The sequence below is a fragment of the Octopus sinensis genome, linkage group LG14 (assembly GCF_006345805.1).
Source record: "Octopus sinensis linkage group LG14, ASM634580v1, whole genome shotgun sequence".
NCBI classification, from domain to species: Eukaryota; Metazoa; Mollusca; class Cephalopoda; order Octopoda; family Octopodidae; genus Octopus; species Octopus sinensis.
Window position 1 is genome coordinate 19,109,065 of NC_043010.1, and position 19,127 is coordinate 19,128,191.

General features: G+C 41.3%; 1 protein-coding gene and 1 long non-coding RNA gene across 3 annotated transcripts in view; one reads left to right on the plus strand and one right to left on the minus strand.

The window, feature by feature from the left end:
- Window positions 1-14,683, minus strand: part of LOC115219060 (myb-like protein D) — a 143,741-nt gene extending 129,058 nt beyond the window's left edge. For both annotated transcript variants that reach the window (XM_036508715.1, XM_036508714.1), the window contains exon 1: window positions 13,545-14,683. In XM_036508715.1, the coding sequence (XP_036364608.1) occupies window positions 13,545-14,667 (1,123 nt within the window). In that variant the 5' untranslated portion in view covers window positions 14,668-14,683. The remainder of the gene's footprint in view (window positions 1-13,544) is intronic.
- On the plus strand, window positions 14,331-18,902 carry LOC118765906. Its single transcript, XR_005001822.1, has 4 exons — window positions 14,331-14,438; window positions 15,147-15,294; window positions 16,209-16,210; window positions 18,890-18,902. It is a non-coding gene; the product is annotated as an uncharacterized LOC118765906 (long non-coding RNA).
- Window positions 18,903-19,127: the final 225 nt, after the last annotated feature.

The following is a 19,127-nucleotide window of genomic DNA, read 5'->3' on the forward strand; positions in this document are numbered from 1 at the left end:
GAGACGATATCTTTTTATAAATAAACTGTTTTTATTTGTAAGTCTAATAAAACTTTTTTGTAATTTTTACTTTGTTTTTAAAAAATGTAGGCATATTGTCCTTTCGGCAAATTGTCCAATTGGTCACTTGTCCTGTTTGTAAGTTGTCTGTCAGCCAACTGTCTGATGACAAATTGTCTGTCTACCGTTCTCATGTATATAGTTGCATATCTAGACATGCTCATATATACTTAATGATAAACTTCTGGAAAGTTTTACAGATTTTTACAGTTCCACTGACAGCTTGGATCTGTAGTCTTTGAATAAACTTTCTCGTTTCTGGTTTTGAGAAGCCTAATTTCTCGAGATTGGTATTTAGGCAGTATGTTATGCATCTCAGTACCCCAATAATTACAAGTATAAACCTGAACTTGTAATATGGAAAGAATAACTGCAGATTCCTCAATGGTTCTGCATATGTAAGTATGTATGTGTGTGTGTGTGTGTGCATCTTTCTGTATGTATGTTATATACAAGTGAATCTAAATGCCTCATGGTATTTGCTTCCATTGTGTCGCCCTGGTCACTCCCTTCACCCTGTTGTACTCATAAACGCAGTGACTCCGGAACCAATAAATTTATTGTTAATCAAATTCCGTTTAAAACAGATAAATAACGTCTCTGAAAGCTTGACAAGTTGTAACTTTGAACAAATATCAGTCGAAATGTTTCAGGAAATTTCAGTAAGTATAGATCCTTATCATCATCATCATTATCACCACCACCACCACCACCACCACCACAACCATCATCATCATTTAACATCCCTTTTTACCATGCTGGCATGGGTTGGATGGTTTGACAAGAACAGACAAACTGAAGGACTGCACCAATCTCCAATTGTCTGCTTTGGCAGGGTTTCTACAGCTGGATGCCCTTCCTAATGCCAACCACTTTAAAGAGTGGACTGGGTGTCTTTTTTTTTACATGGCACCAGTGTTAGTGAGGTGACCAAGTTCCTGCGAGATAAGACCCTCACACTGAGTAGGGTACACTCTGGAGGGATAAGAAACTACGATGGAGAGAGAGGAGTTGGTGCCTTGCTGAAGAGGTGAATATATATAGAAGTGTGTGTGTGTGTGTGTGTATACATATATTGCACACACACACACATACACATGCATGCCAGATCCAGCCTTCAATCCCCAGATAGAGAAGAGATTTGGTAATAAAGCCAAACTTACAATCTTCAATTTGGTTTTTGTGTCTATTCTGACCAAAGGTCATCATCATTGGGTAATGAGTGACAGAGAAGTGGTCGAAATAGGGTCCCTCTGAAGAATCTCAGTAATGACATTACTCAACAAGGTGTGTGGCTTAGAGATCTTGGGGTCTCTCCAGGTTGAGCCACCACTTCTCTGTATTGCGAGGTCACTCCTCTGCTGTTATGGTTGTGAGAATAAAATGCTGCTGGAAAGAATTGCAAGACTGATTTTTGAAGCTGGGTCTACGGATAGAGGAGGAGAGATGTGTGAAGAAGTGCCACTACTAAAGAGTGGAAGGTATCTGGGGTAGAGGGAGACCCAGAAAAACATGGGATGAGGTGGTGAAGCATGACCTTCGAACGTTGGGCCTCACAGAGGCAATGACAAAAGACCGAGACCTTTGGAGATATGCTGTGACTGAGAAGACCTGGCAAGTAAAGTGAGTTCATAGCTGTAACCTACACCAGTGTTGCATAACCAGCCCACTCAAAAAGTAACTCGGATTGTAGGGCGACATGCTGTGCTTGAGGGGACCTATTGTGTCAAGTACGTCAACATCAAATGAAATCACAATCATATGGAAATTGTAGTTGTGGTCCCTGTGTCAGTGGTATGTAAAAAACACCATCTGAACGTGGCTGATGCCAACACCACCCTGATTGGCTCCTGTGCTGGTAGCACCATCCAGTCATGGTCGATGCCAGCCCCCTCTGGCCCCTGTACTGGTAGCATATATAAAAAGCACCCACTATACCCTCGGAGTGGTTGGCGTTAGGAAGGGCATCCAGCTGTAGAAACACTGCCAGATCAGACTGGAGCCTGGTGCAGCCTCCTGGCTTCCCAGACCCCAGTTGTACCGTCCAACCCACGCCAGCATGAAAAACGGACGTTAAACGATGATGATGATGATGATGATGGTCAACTGGCAAGAAACTCAGATGTGTAGAACCAGAACCAGATGGCTGGTTGGCTGGATAGTCTCAGTTGGTCATGTTTTGGGAGTCCAGTCGGAGAGTTTAATGAAGATTGCTTCTGAAAGAACTCTACGGTAGTAGTGGTTGGGGGATGAAGATTGATGGATGTGTGTGTATCTATGTGTCTGTGTTTATCCCCACCCCCTCTGCTTAACAACTGGTGTTGGTCTGTTTACATCTCTAGCCTTAGCAGTTTGGCACGAAAGAATAAGTACAAGGCTTAAAAATGAAAACAAGCCCTGGGGTTGGTTTGTTTGACTAAAAATTCTTCAAGGCAGTGCCCCAGCATGGCCACAGTCTAGTGATTAAAATAGGTACAAAATAAAAGATATTTGTGACAACATTGCTGCCACTGGAAAAGACATGACCAGCCACACATGACAATCACTGACCAAGCGATCTGCTGTGTCCTCTCTCTGTCTCTGCTTACACTCCTACAACAACAGCCTCTGCTCCTTTGAACAAGACATCTACTTACCTTCCCCATCTAGAACCTTCTCTCTTCCTATCAACATTCTCACTGTCTTCATCTCCCTAAAACCCCACAAAAGTCTTAGATCAGTGGTTCTCAACCAGGGTGGCATGGGGGTGCAGTCCATTTAAGATTTAGTTTTTAAAATTTATGGCTAATAAATTGCTTATTCCTCTACAATACACAAAATGCTTTATTCTTTAACTTGTTTCAATCATTTGACTGTGGCCATGCTGGAACACCGCCTTTAGTTGAACAAATTGACCCCCAGAGTTTATTCTTTGTAAGCCTAGTACTTATTCTATCAGTCTCTTTTGTCAAACTGACAAGTTATGGGTACCTAAACACACCAACATCAGTTGTCAAGTGATAGTGGGGGTGACAAACACAGACACACAAATACACACACACACACACACACATACATGACGGGCTTCTTTCAGTTTCCATCAACCAAGTCCACTCACAAGGCTTTGGCCGGTCCGAGGCTATAATAGAAGACACTTGCCCAAGGTGCCACGCAGTGGGACTGAACCCGGAACCATGTGATTGGTACGTAAGCTACTTCCCACACACAGCCACTCAACAATTTCTAAAAATAAAATCCCTAATATTTAATTATAGAAAAATAGGATTTTAAAAACTATTGACTGGTCTGGAGGGTCTATCCAAGTAAAATAGGAACCAGAAGGCAAAAAATGGTCGAGAAACACTGTCTTAGATCAACGCTTCTCCTCTGGAATCTGAGTGGAATTTTCTTCTTGTATTTTTCTTGTAGATTCTGATCTTCAGGTGTTCAAAGTAACAATGAGTGAATGACAACTGTTGCAAGGGCCGACCGGCATGAGGTTACTGGCAACAGTTTTATGTTAAATGCTCTACGAATGCGGTTGTTTGATTTTCCTCCACGTTCTCAAAATAAACCACTGAACAAACATGTGTACCTTTATATATATATATAATATATATATATATACATACATACATACATACATATATATATATATATATATATATATATATATATATATATATATTATATATATATATAATATATATATATATATACATACATATACATACACACACACATACATATGTATCTACATTGTTAGCTGTATTTCTTCTTCTTACACCTGACTTCTAGATGTAGGTGGGAAAAAGTATATATATATATAATATATATATATATATGTATATATATATATATGTGTGTGTATGTATGTACCTATGTATGTACGTATGTGAAATATATATATATGTATGTGTGCGTATGTATACATATATATACATACATATATACAGACACATATAGACCTACATATATTCTGAAAAAAATAAGGAAGAAAGCGTAATAGGGAGTCTCATTCTCTCTCTCTCTCTCTCTCTCTCTCTCTCTCTCTCTCGCTGTCTCTATATATATATATATATATATATATATATATATGTATGTATGTATACTCACACACACGTTTGTGTGTGTGTGTGTCAGTAGAACAGGTTTAACAAGAGAAAGAGATTTGTCAATGTGAATTGCACAGAATCCCCACCTCTCCCAGCAACAACTCACCCCCCCCCCAACACCTCACCATCTTTTATTCTCTGCTATGTCTATTTGTGTATTCATGGTGGTGGTGGTGGGTGAGGAAGGCGGTTGTGAGGTTGATATTTGTTATTGCTTAGCACTATATCAGTCATTATCCAACAAATCAATGACATTCCAATATGGCCCACCAGTCCTAAGTTACAGAGTTACATTATACAATATCTCCTTTCTGCTTCAAGACAGTAAAATACAACATGAGTTGCTGTTATTTCTTGGTGGTTAACTGACTCTATGAAGCAGTGGTCAGAACCCTTTTTTTGCCTATGGACTCCCTGTAATTTCTGTTTTACTTCAATGGACCCTCATAACCATTCAATGTTTAAAAAATCCCTTTATATTTTAAAATTAAATATTATCTGTTTCTTTATTACCCACAAGGGGCTAAACATAGAGGGGACAAACAGATTAAGTCAATTACATCGATCCCAGTGCATAACTGGTACGTAATTTATCAAACCCAAAAGGATGAAAGGCAAAGTCGACCTTGGCGGAATTTGAACTCAGAACGTAACGGCAGACGAAATACTGCTAAGCATTTCGTCCGATGTGCTAACGGTTCTGCCAGCTCGCCGCCTTATTTTTATATTTTAAAATTAAATATTTTCAAGGATTGTATAAAAAGATTGTTAAAAATCCTTTGTGTATCACAGAAGTATAACCAGTTTATTGCACATATATTTTAGCAACAAAATCTTATGTTGACCCTCAAGGGTCATATGGGCCCTGGTTCAGAAGCACTGATATTGAAGATCCCTTATTGGCTAACTAGGAGCTAGTGTTGGAGAGTTGCCCTTGGCTCATATATAGTCAATCATGTTTCTTGGGTTGACTCACAGCTCTAGACCAGGGAAGAGCCGCCTTTTGAAAGATGTCGGCTGCACGAGACGTGACTCATCATCAGATGGATCACATTAGTCAAAAAATATTCAGGTAATTCTTTTTGTCAGGTGTGTCATTGAGGAAATCCTCCAGGCAGCATGTGGCCCACCGGCTGAAATTTGCTCGTGATTGTTTTTGGTCACTAACATAGCTGGATGGGGATGGGGTGTAGAGACGGTCCACCCCACGCAGTACTTTTAAAGGAGCACCACTTTTGGGCCTGCTGTAGACAATATGTGTTTTTGTAGGGTCCGTGGGTAGCAAACAGAAGGACTGTCTGGGTGGCACAAACTCTAGCTATGCAAGTGTTCTACATGTACAAATAGATGGACAGACCGTGTTTTAAAGGTCATGGGTTACAGTTCAGTAAAAAGCACAAATGCTTTCACCAGGGTTCCCCCAAAATATTTTAACATCAAACCAGATTCGTGAGAGGATCTTGCAGCTGAGAGACTTATTGAACTGAATCTTGTAAGGAAAGGAGTCAAGGCACCTGAACAATCCAGGAGAAGGCTGAGAATGGTCTGAGCACATTGGGACAAAAAAGGACACATCTTATAGTGATGCTATAGTCACATTCCATATAAATGGAGAAACAAGAAAAAGACTTTTTAACCCTTTCGTTACTGTATAAATTTTGAGATGCCCTGTGTTTCTTTTAATTACCTTAAATATAACAAAGAATTTAGTAAAATAACTTAGTTATCATCTAGCTACTGTTAGGAATATAAATTGTGACTAAGGTTTGGAGGAAGATTTTAATTGAGAACTTATGAAAACAAGATATTTGTACTCACATCCAGAGCCGGTTTCAGCTGGGTTGGTAACAAAAAGGTTAAGATTATCTCATAACTTAGTGGTTTAGCAAAAGAGATTGATAGAATAAGTACTAGGCTTACAAAGAATAAATCCTGGAGTCAATTTGTTTGACTAAAGGCAGTGCTCCAGCTTGGCTGCAGTTAAATGACTGAAACAAATAAAAGAATGAAAGAAAGAATATTTTCTATAGAAATGAAAGCCAGCAAATAAGCCTTTAAAATACTTGGTAGTCTCTAGATACTGGTTCTAATTTCTATAGAAAATATGTTGAGATAACTTTAAAATGTGACTGAATTGCACTGCTAACACAGGTAGGACATAATATTGATTTATTCCAAGCCTTTAATATACTTCATAGAATATTATGATTGCAAAATGAAATATGGGGTCCCTACAAGGGATTAAGAAAAATGCCGAGAATGAAGAGTTAGGGTTTATTAAATCTGAGGTGGGGAATATATATTGAAGAGAAGGAATACGGAATGTAAACAGACTGGGGTCAGACGTTAGTAAGGATTGAGGGAGAGGTGTGTTAAAACTAGGGTTTGTGTATATTGAATAGAGGGAATAGACTGGGTAAACAGACTGGGTCAGAGGATCAAACTCAATGAGGGCCACTGTTCTCTTCCAATCAACACCAATGATTTTCTGACACCCTTCTACAATATGCAGTTGATTAATGCCATCACATCATCATCACAAATATATCTTCTAGAACATCGGACATTATCACTGCCACCACCACTACAACCATTTTGACTGTATAACTACCACTACCACCACCAACAACAACAATAACACTAACATCCGTGCCACAATGTCCACGACAAAGTACCACCACCACCACCACCACTGTTACCACTGCCACTGCTGACGCTGCCACCACCACCGTCGCCACCACCACAACAACAATAACAAAACAATAAGCACAGCAACCACCATGACACCACACACCTATCAAGTGACCCCTCTTCAAATAGTCAATAATGTGGGGAAAACATCAAAGATTAGTTAATTAGTTCCAGCACTCCCTATCCCTGCCACACAACCCCTCCGCCTAATTAATATTGACCTCCTTTGGATCACTTCCACAAAACTGCTTTGTACTTTGTACTTATTGGCATATTTCTCACGCGCACACACACACACACACACACACACACACACACACACACACACACACACACAAACAGATTCTTTTCTTATGTTTCAGCCAGTATATATATGTGTGTGTGAGGTGGAGGTGTATGGTAACACTCCAGAATCAGAAGAAACAGCTGAAGACACACACATACGGGATGCGATGGGGAAATTGTCACCATTTTATATTTTTAATTTGATGCATGCGCATTGTTTATTTTTGATTTTGTCAACTACACAGTATAGTAGGGTCAGCTGGGCACTGTCTGTGAAAAAACCAGCACCATGACACAGTTCATTCTGCCAGAAATTTGGAAATGACATGCTGTTCTGCTTGGCGTTTGCACCGGAAGCTCCAATATGAACATTTCTGGGGACATGTACTGAGAGTGATAAAAATCCAGCATCCAGTCAACATGATGGTGTTTGGAGTGATCACTAGTGATAGCAATGTTATGCCTCCATTCATCTTCCCACACAGCCTCACACTCAACATTAATTGCCAGGAGGAGGTAGTGCTGCCCTGGGTCAAGAGGGTGGCTGCTGGAAGATTGTATGTCTGACAATAGGACTCTGCACCATGTCACACAAGCAGGAGAACACAGTCATGACCTTCAGACAATTTCTACAACCACAACACCCCTAAAATCTGACCACTTAACTCCCCAGACTGCAACCCCATGATTATTATGTGTAGAATGCAGTTGGGCGAGAGACCAACAAAACTCCTTGTAACACCAAAGATGAACTGAAGGCAAGGATTCACCAACTGAAACAAGGAGACCATCCAGAAGAGTTGCAGGAGATTCCGAAGTCGTCTGGAGGCTGTGGTTGAAGCCAATGTATGTATGTATGTATGTATGTAAGTATGTATGTATGTGTGTGTGTGTATGTAGATATGTATGCATGTACATATGTATGTACATATGCATATATGTATGTACATAGGTATGTACATACCACCATCATCATTTTATGTCCACTTTCCATGCTGGCATGGGTTGGAGGATTTGACTGAGGAGGACTAGCAAACCAGATGGCTGCACCACACTCCAATCTGATCTGGCAAGGTTTCTACAGCTGGATGCCCTTCCTAACGCCAACCACTCCGAGAGTGTAGTGGGTGCTTTTTATGTGCCACTGGCACGAGGTCCAGTCAGGTGGCACAGGTAGCATCGACCACACTCCAATGGTTCTTTTTATGTACCACCGGCACGAGAGACAATCAGGTGGCACTGTATGTACATATGTATGCATGTATGTATTTAAGCATGTACATGCGTATACATGTATGAACATATGTATGTTCATATGTATGTAAGTCTGTACTTACATATGCATGTGTGTATGTACATATGTATATATGAATGTACATAGCTGTTTGTATGAATGTATGTGTATATGTACATACATGTGTATGTATGCATGTGTGTGTTTAAGTAAAGTGTACGTTGTACTATTAGCTCTAACAAAGGAGAACTTCATTGAATTGTAGAGAACCCTGTATTGTGATTGCTGACAAGCTTTGTTCTTCATCGTAACCAGTGACTTAATCCTGGATTATGAAAGTTTAAAACTTGCGGTGGCTGTTGTGAGTCTTGATACCATTAGTGTTGTTGTTGTTGTTGCTGCTTGTGTAGTTGAGGTACAAACTTGATCTGGGAGACTTATAGTGGAAGTCAGGGCTGGTCCTAGGGTTGCTGGCGCCCCAGGCAAATTGAACTTTGGCATGTACAAACTGACAGTTGTGGAAATTTCCTTGTCTTTGTCACGCCCTCCTTGGCACCCCCTAGCACATGATGTTCTGGGTGACTGTCCGAGTTGTTGGTACCTTGATGTTGCTGGTGCCTGGTGGAAGATATTCCAGCCATGGTCATTCAGTTCCCTTGTGAGTATTTAGTACTACATTATCTACTGGGGTTTGTTTCCCTTTTTATTTAAGATGGCAAGGTGCTGTATGAGGTAATTTAGTTGCTATTTCCAGCAGGTTCAAGCCCTTCCAAACAAACCTTTCACATATAATGTCTGTGCCAGCGCAGAGGTATGTGTACTGTGGGCGATGGTGGTGGTCAGGTTAGGATTGGGTTGTTTCTATTATTATTGTATTGTAAAGCTGTAGAATTTTCTTTTTGTGCATTTGTGTGTGGGAGTGTGTATAACAGGTTGGCTGGGTGTATAAAGTTGTCTTGACAAAAATAAAGCATCAGCCATTTGGGGGTGGCAGGTGGTGGGTAGTATTTTTTACCTTTTACTTGTTTCAGTTGTTTGGCTGCGGTCATGCTGGAGCACCACCTAGAAGTATTTTCATTTGAATGAATCGACCCCAATTCTTATTTTGCTTTTTTTTTTTAAGACTGGTATGTATTCTATCAGTCCTATTTTGCCAAACTGCTAAGTTGCAGGGACATAAACATACCAACACTGGTTGTCTGGCACAAGGCCAGCAAATTTGGGGGAGGGTGTAAGTCGATTACCATCAACCCCAAGAGGATGAAAGGCAAAGTCGACCTTGGTGGAATTTGAACACAGAATGTAAAGAACTGGAAGCCTTTTACCTGATTCTCTAATGAGTCTTCCTGTCTGTTGTTGCCTTAAATGACTGCAATAATATTGGTTTCTAATTTTAGCACAAGGCCAGCAATTTCGGAGGAGGGTGTAAGTTGATTACATTGATTCCAGTATGCAACTGGTACTTAATTTATTGACCCCCAAAAGGATGAAAGGCACTAATCTCTCCAAATCTGTCTGTCCACCCATTTGTCTGTCTGTGTGACCCATCAACACTAGATAAAGGAACAAAAGACAATGAACCAACAAGCGCTAGAAATAACAGCCAAATCTCTTTCAACTCGCACTTTATGAGTAAATAACGAGAGTGCATTGGTCACAATATATTCTTGTATGCATTATGCTTTAGTAAAAGACGGGATGGTCATGGCTGGAACATCGTTGCTAATCAGTTTGATCAATTAGAGCTTACCTAAACACTGAAACCACCACCACCACCACCATAACCACCAGCGCAACTATCACCACCATCATCCCACCACCACCACCACCATTATCCCACCACCACCAACAACAAGAAGACCTCCTGCAAGGACTGTTCTACTTAGCTTTAAAAGGTATTTTACCATTTCCCCTGCTGCTGTTGTTGTTGCTCTTAGCGATGTTGCCTTCGAATGTCTCTTTGTTTTCCGCTGATCTATTTGCCGCTTTTGTTGTTGTTCAGTTTTGACAACCTGATAATATTTGTTGTTGTTGTTAATCTTTGTTTTCTGAGATAATATCTAATCCAAAAGGACTCAGGTGAGCAAAATACTGTACAATGTTGAATTGATGAAAACTTCTAAGCAGGAAATTCATCATCGTCGTCGTCGTCGTCATCACCATCATCACCACCATCATCTTAATTATTTCATTTATCAACTCCACCAACACCATCATCCTCTTGGTCTTGTCCATCACCATCATCATTATCGTCAAGACCACGCTTCCTTCTCCACGCATGCACACAACTGATTGCTTCTGATTGTATTGATGACTTTCGACGTCGCAGGTTCGATATATTAAATTTATCAAATATTTTCTTCAGGTTCTTTAATATTGACGGCTTTCCGTTCGCTTTGCGATTTATAATTGAAAACATTTCAATATGCGATCGAGTGTTTGTCTATCCACACACACACACTCAAACACGTAAGCGTTTGTATGCATATAAAGATATGCATGTACGTATGCACGTTAGCACGTACATACATTCATGCATGCGGCCATGTATGTATGTATGTATGTATGTATGTATGTATGTATGCATGCGTGCGTGCGTGTGTGTGTATGTATGTAATAAAATGTGTAAAAGCTTGGCCGGGCTTAAAAGTCAGATAAGGGCATCACATGGCAACAATCATGAATCATTCTACTAAGACTTCTTGGCAATGGCTTTTGTTGTGTAACGAGGATGCAGCTGGGTATGTATGTATAGGCGCAGGAGTGGCTGTGTGGTAAGTAGCTTGCTTACCAACCACAAGGTTCTGGGTTCAGTCCCACTGCGTGGCACCTTGGGCAAGTGTCTTCTACTATAGTTTCGGGCTGACCAAAGCCTTGTGAGTGGATTTGGTAGACGGAAACTGAAAGAATCCCATCGTATATATATATATGTTTCTGTATCTGTTTGTCCCCCCACCCCAACATCGCTCCACCACCGATGCTGGTGTGTTTACGTCCCCGTATATTAGCGGTTCGGCAAAAGAGACCGATAGAATAAGTACTAGGCTTACAAAGAATAAGTCCTGGGTGTCAATTTGCTCGACTAAAGGCGGTGCCCCAGCATGGCCGCAGTCAAATGACTGAAACAAGAGTAAAAGAGTATGTATGTGGGTGAGTATGTATGTATGACATATTCACGTACATTCGGGCATGGGAAGACATTACACTGCACCAACTTATCTTGAGAAAAGAAATTCTCCATATATGGATGTAAACACCTCACAAGGCCACGAATGATGTCAACGGGTCGTGGGACTCGTGTATTTCTGCGTCATAACGTACACCGAGCTGTCGTTCGTGGCCATTAAGAGCTGTCCTGGCTCATTTGTCAGTCTGGAATAAATGAAAACTGTATACCAAACTGCACTTAATGAAATGTATTTATTTTATTTTTTGTCTTTTGACTGTGGCCATGCTGTAGCACCACCTCGAAGGGTTTGGCCAAACAGATCAACCCTTGTACATTTTTAAAATTTGGTACTTATTCAGTTGGACTTCCTTGTACCGAACCGCTAGGTTATGGTCACTTAAACAAACCAACGCCGCTTGTAAAGCGATGGTGGTGTACAAACCCAAAAGCACACACACACACACACACCACACACACAGAGGACGGTCTCTATTCAATTTCCATTAAGCAAATCCATTCATAAGGCTTTGGTCGACCCGGAATTATAGTTCAAGGTGAAACACAGTAGGACCGAACCTGAAACCATATGGTTGCGAAGCAAACTTCTTACCACACAGCCACGCCAGCGCCTATGTATTATGTACAGTCTTGTTTAACGTGTCCGTGTATTTTCAGCCATGGGGGATTTCTTCTCTGGAGACAACCTGTGCAGCTTATCGTCTTTCCATGTCCGAATGTACACAAACATGGTAAATGAGACTGTAAACAGCTGTATTTCATTCAACGCTACTTAGTGTACATTTAAATTACACACACACACATCACACAAATTGACAAAAAGCACCAAACATCACTAATTTGATTAAATAAAATCACACAGGGGGGTCTAATAAATTTGTATTCAATTTCGCTGTGAAAATTTATCCGGAACAATTTACCAATATTCCTCCGATATCATTGAAATCGGCAATACCACCACCACCACCATTACACTATGTTATATAAAGAACTTCCTGGGGCCCTGGGCGCAAAAAAATTTTCCCACGAGAGTTCCGGACCCCAGCTATGAACTTATTTGCATACGGTCAATCAGAGCTCAACTATCAAACTAGTGTCCACCTAGTCACGAAAATACTCTGGTTGACTTCGGCGGAAAATGTGCGTTATAACAAAATCTAACCTGTTCTAAACGGGTCAATAGGGGTGACAAATGTGAAATTTAGTGTATAAAGTGAATGGAGAGCTGCTCACCGATGATGCCAGAAGTGTTGCCAATTTGCGTAAATTACTGGAAAATGTAAATGAGTGTAGTTTCCTAGTTTTTTGACTGATTTTGTACATTCCTAATTTAAAATGTTGGTGTTGATCTGGGAACATCGTAATCAATATGGCCTTGTGTCGTATTGCGCCCTCCTTGCATATATCAATGGGTGCCTGCAGTATCACCAATCTCAGAGTGAGCATAGGTACCTAATGTTAGCTCCATATGGAGAAGGTGCTCAATTGATCTCTGAGGATGGTAGAGGGGGAATGTGGTGCTTATGTGAGACCTGCTATGCTGTACTCACGGAGTGGCATACACCATTCTATGCCTGAGTGGCTGTACTGTAGCAGTACATAGTATGTGGAGTTTCAGTGTGAGTTCTGACGAAATGTATGCAAATGAGTTCATTACTGGGGTTCAGAACTCTCGTGGGAAAAAAATTCGCGTCCCGGGCAAGCTGAACTCCGGCGTGTACAAGCTGACGCTCTTTGAAATTTCCTTGTCTTTGCCACGACCTCCTTAGCGCCCCTTAGCACATGGCGTACAGCTCTGAGTTGCCGGTACCTTGAACTGGCCCTGGATAGAGACAGGAACAGAAAGCAACAACAAAACAAAAATGCAATTGTGTAGAAATTTAGCAATGGAGCAAAAAGACAGTGTCAAATGTCGGCGATGTTCTTTCGGTAAAATTGTATTTAAAAACACAACACAAATTCACCATCAGATATGAAAGATGTCGAGACTTACCTATCTTTAAGCTGCCAGTCCAGCTATGTCGTCTGTTAGCTTGAATTGTACTCCTTTGTAGTGATATCATCTTGTCTATCAGCATCTGTCGTTCTTCTATGCTCATTTCCTGATGTATTCTCTGGGCAGGAACTGAACTCGTGTCATTTCTTTCAAGTGGATCTCTGTTTCTGATATTATTGCTGCTGCTGCTGCTGTTGTTGTTGGTGGTGGTGGTAGTCTCCTCTTCATCACCGTTTTGGCTGTTACTGTTCTCCCTATTGCAGTTGTTGCTGTTGTTGTTGTTATCGTCACTGCACTTGATGCTGTCATCCTCGTTGTTCCTACTGCTGCTGTCATCATTGTTTCTCATATTATTATTATTGTTGTAACTGTTATTATCGTCTTCGCTGTTGCAGCCGTTTGATCCATTTCCGTTGCACAGTTTAGTGACACCGACTTGCCTGAGTGTTTCGTCATTGCCCTCATCACATTGCAGCTTGGCACCCTCTCTAACCATTGTTATATCCGCAGTCAAGTTTTCCAACCTCGTTAGGGCCTCAGCATCATTATTTTCAACTCCTTCGTTGTCCTGTCGACTCTCTGTTAAAAGATCAGATGTCAGGTGGTGTTTCGTACTACTATAATCCATATCCTGGTCAATACTGTCACAATAATCTTCTTTTTGAAGATAACTAGTTTCGATGATGTTGTCAAGGATATCAGGAAGACTTCCGGTCACTTCCGTCTCTTCTCCGTCCGAAGCAAAGTTGTCCAGCACGTCGAGCGAGTTCTCGTCCGAGATGTCTTCTACGTCGTCCGAGTAGGCCACATGTTCACTAGCTAAAGCTTCTAACTGGTCTGTAGACTGCGATGGGGTTCCAGAAATTTCGACAACAGCAACTTGACCGTCAGGTATGTCATTACATTTGGTCATTTCTTCTTTGTAAATTCCGTTTTTAGTTTGCCCGACAGCTGTCGAGTAATCCTGACGGTCAGTTACAGACGATTCCATCCTTCCTAGAATATATTGTGTGGTCGACGACTTAGGCTCCGATTCTTGTAACAAAACGGTCAACGAGGAATTTGTAGAAACGAAGTCTTCGAGTTTACACTCTATTTCATATTGAAAGTAGTTTGACATCGTTCTATGTTTGTGTGTATTAGGTAAATAGCTATATGAACGTATCTACATAAAAGTTGTATAAGTAGTTTATATATATATATATCTGTTTGAGAATTCTTTTAAGTCTGTGTTAATGACTTCAGAGTAGCAATAAATGCGTTTTACTCAGTCACAAGATCAGTGAAGGGAAAAGAGAGAAAGTGATAGAGTTGGTTTGCGTACAGAAACTCCGAGTATTCCACAGGAAAGGTAATACAATTGATGTTAAGATATATTCCGTGTATCATTTGTTATTTAGAGATCTAATCTTTCATATTGGTATGCATCTGTTAAAGGGAAATAAAAATAAAGTAAGATAAATTTAGATTTTCCACTCAGATACGAGCGTATTTTTCATGTAAGTGTGTGTGTGGATGGGTGGGGGACATATGCAGTGGAACTACTCCTCATTGTATTACGGGTATTTATTTTCTTATTCTGGTACTTTCATTTTTCAGATGGAGATTTTCCTGGTGAGGTACAGAACTGGAAATTGCTGGAACAAAACATTGTCTTTAGCTTTAGATCAGAATTGGTAATTTCTGGAGATCAGAGCTGGTAGTTGTCAGATGGTAGAATCGGTAATTCCAATAGATTAGAACAGCTGTGAACGAAAGAAAAACAAGGAATTCCAGGTTTAATTCAAAGTTGGAACAAAATACATTTTATTTAAGAAAGAAATAATAAGTTGACATTAGAATTCAATAATTAAAGGGAAATTAAATTTTAAGGTGTCCAAGATCTTGGTTTCAAATTTTTGCGCAAAGCCAGAAATTTCGATAGATGGGGCTTGTCTCTTACATCAACCCCGTTGCTCAACTGATATATATTTTATCGACCCCGAAAGGATGAAATGGCAAACTCGACCTTGAAGGACCTTGAACTCAGAACATAAAGATGGAAGAAATGCCACAATGCATTTTTCCCGGCGTGCTTACGCTTCTGCTAGTTCGCCGCCTTAACGTGTTCAATATATTACGAAACAAACGCGCTGGACCCAAATGGCTAAGATGCTAGGCTAATGTCGCCATGGTCTAATCGATTCACCCCCATTTTATGCACCTATATAGCAGCTAACTGAATTAACAAGTGTCACATTAACTAAACCCGACTGAGGAGCCGGTTTGACAACCCTTTTCGAGAACAATACAGGGGCAAGGAATTATATTAGGTAAGTTTTGATTACAGATACCGGAGAGTAATATCAAAATACAACACGTCTTCACCATACACTTCCAAACAATATGTTATCAATGTATACCTCACATGGTCTCACTATCACCACTACACCACACAAACATATCCTCAGCCATACAGTATATACTTACTACCATACTACATCGCCATCACTCAACATGTCCCCACCTATTAGTTCATCCGTCGTTGTCGACGATGATCCAGGACATCACATGGAAGAAAAAGACAGGACAGTGTATCGGCTGTGGCCAACCAATCCGATGCATGTTCGGAAGGCTCTGTTACAGGTCAGATACTGGTGGTCTGTTGGAAATGAAGGCAAGGAGTTGACCCTGGATTTGCTTTCTTTCTGCCCCTGCAATCCTTTTGCGTTCGTAGAAGTTGACACCCTTGTTGGTGCAGCTTCGCTAGGCAGGCAGGTCCTGTGCTTGCCTTTCCCAGGTGTCAGGGTTGGTCTCAAAGCTCGTCAACTAACATACACCACTCAACATGTCGTCACTGACCAATTACATTACTGCGCATGTCCTCCCAACCACGCAGCGACACAATTATACCCTTGCTACCACACAATATCACACATCTGCTCACAACCATGGAAGCACTCCGTCGGTTACGACGACGAGGATTCCGGTTGATCCGAATCAACGGAACAGCCTGCTCGTGAAATTAACGTGTAAGTGGCTGAGCACTCCACAGACACGTGTACCTTTAACGTAGTTCTCGGGGATATTCAGCGTAACACAGAGAGTGACAAGGCCGGCCCTTTGAAATACAGGTACAACAGAAACAGGAAGTAAGAGTGAGAGAAAGTTGTGGTGAAAGAGTACAGCAGGGATCACCACCATCCCCTGCCGGAGCCTCGTGGAGCTTTTAGGTGTTTTCGCTCAATAAACACTCACAACGCCCGGTCTGGGAATCGAAACCGCGATCCTATGACCGCGAGTCCGCTGCCCTAACCACTGGGCCATTGCGCCTCCGCTCACAACCATACTGTGTACTGCACAACATAACCCGCATCACCACCAGGTACATCACACATGTCCTCTCTGCTATGCTTCATCCACATAATTTTAGCCAAATATTGGAGTGCTGACAGAAATAAACTAATTTGACCTCCATGTGACGCATATCCACTGTTAAATGGGCATACACGTACAACACACACACCTTTCTGAAGTTACATAGACATATGCCTACTTTATCGATATCTATTCACGGCGATGTGCAATGTAAGAATCTATGGAATCTGTTTATGGTTGCATAGAAGAACAGCTTACAATTAAATGAAGTCTCTAACGCCAAGTGGTACCTATTTACAGACTATTAAAAAATATATGATGTTTCTGCCATAGTACCTACTTACTTCAGGTGGCGAGCTGGCAGAATCGTTAGCACGCCGGGCGAAATGCTTAGCAGTATTTCGTCTGCCGTTATGTTCTGAGTTCAAATTCCGCCGAGGTCGACTTTGCCTTTCATCCTTTCGGGGTCGATAAATAAAGTACCAGTTACGCACTGGGGTAGATGTAATCGACTTAATCCCTTTGTCTGTCCTTGTTTGTCCCCTCTATGTTTAGCCCCTTGTGGGCAATAAAGAAATATATATATTCTATTTATTTTCTGCTCGAGTCAACGAGGGAGCTTCTACACTGTCCGACCTGCTAGAAATGGTGACAGAATCTCCTTTAAATCAGACACTACAATCTTGAAAAAGAAAAAAAAAGGGGGTGAGAAAGAAATTGGTCAGTGTGGTTCTAGATACTCTTAAAAAGTCAGGAGGTTTATGGTTGGAACGTATTTGATTGCTGTCTGTGCGATCAGAGCTGTGTGAAGTCATCGAGAGCAACAGGTGGACGATGTCGACATAATGTTTTGATGCTGGAAACTATTCATTTAGCTTGGATGGTTGTCCACCACTGTGTCCAAATGACTTGTGACTTCATGGATGAGTTTCAGACAACTATTTAATGATCTGCTTGTCCAACGAGCCACTACAGGCATTCTTTTTGGATATATATATTGACAAAATATTCGTCTGAACAACAAAATAAGCAGACGAATCAAGGTAGGTAACTGTGGCATATCTGAATTCATACACACGCACGCACACACACGGACACACTCACACACACACGCACGCACGCATCAACACACACGCACGCACACACACACACACACGTGCACGCACACACACACATACACGCACGCACACATACACGCACGCACATACACACACACGCACATACACGCACACTCACACATACATGCACGCGCGCACACACCTCCGATAGGCTTCCACAATTTCTGTCTACCAAATTCACTCAGAACATGTCGTCCTCTGTTGTGAAACTCCATCCGAAACTAAATGGTTGTAAAACGTGTTAACCGCTACCCGAGACCAATACGTTATGGGACTGTTTTATATACAATTTACCTTTTCTTAACGGAAAGAATAATTATATAATAATCAGACATGGATGGAATCTAGTCTGTTTGGTTGACAAACTAGATCCCATGGTTGGCGCTTTTGCAAGAAGGGGCAATTAAAAACATGGGTGTCGTTAAAAATAAAATCAACGAAAAAAAACGATGAAGGTAAAAACTAAAAAAAAGTTTTGCCAGAGCGAAGACTTGTAGAGTTGTGTCCCTTGGGTTAGCTTGGTGGAAGTCAAGATTATTAGATGAATGTATGTGTCTATGGTGGGGGCGCGTGGCTTAGTGGTTAGGGTGTCAGCACCATGATCGTAAGATTGTGGTTTCGATTCTTGGACCGGGCGACGCGTTGTGCTCTTGAGCAAAGCACTTCATTTCACGTTGCTCCAGTCCACTCAGCTAGCAAAAATAAGTAACGCTGCGATGGACTGGCGTCCCGTCCAGCTGGGAACTCATAGAAACCGGGAAACCGGGCCCATGAGCCTGGCTTGGCTTTAAAAAGGGCGCATTTATTATTATTTTATTATGTGTATATGATTGAGGTAGGATGAGGGGTTGACTGCGAAAAGATTAGGGAGATATGGTGGAGGAGGGAAAGGTGGTAATGAGCTTGTGTGCGAAGGAGTAATGTATGTATGCGTGTACCGGTGATGTAGTGGCAGGGGGAGAGTAAGAGGTAGGCACGAAGGTAGGGAGGCGAAGAGAAAGGGAGAGAGAGAGAGAGAGAGAGAGAAAAGGAGTGAAACAGAGGCACTTAGAGTTAAGAGTGGAAGGAATGGTCGGAGGGAATAAAAGAAAGTGATTCTGTGCGT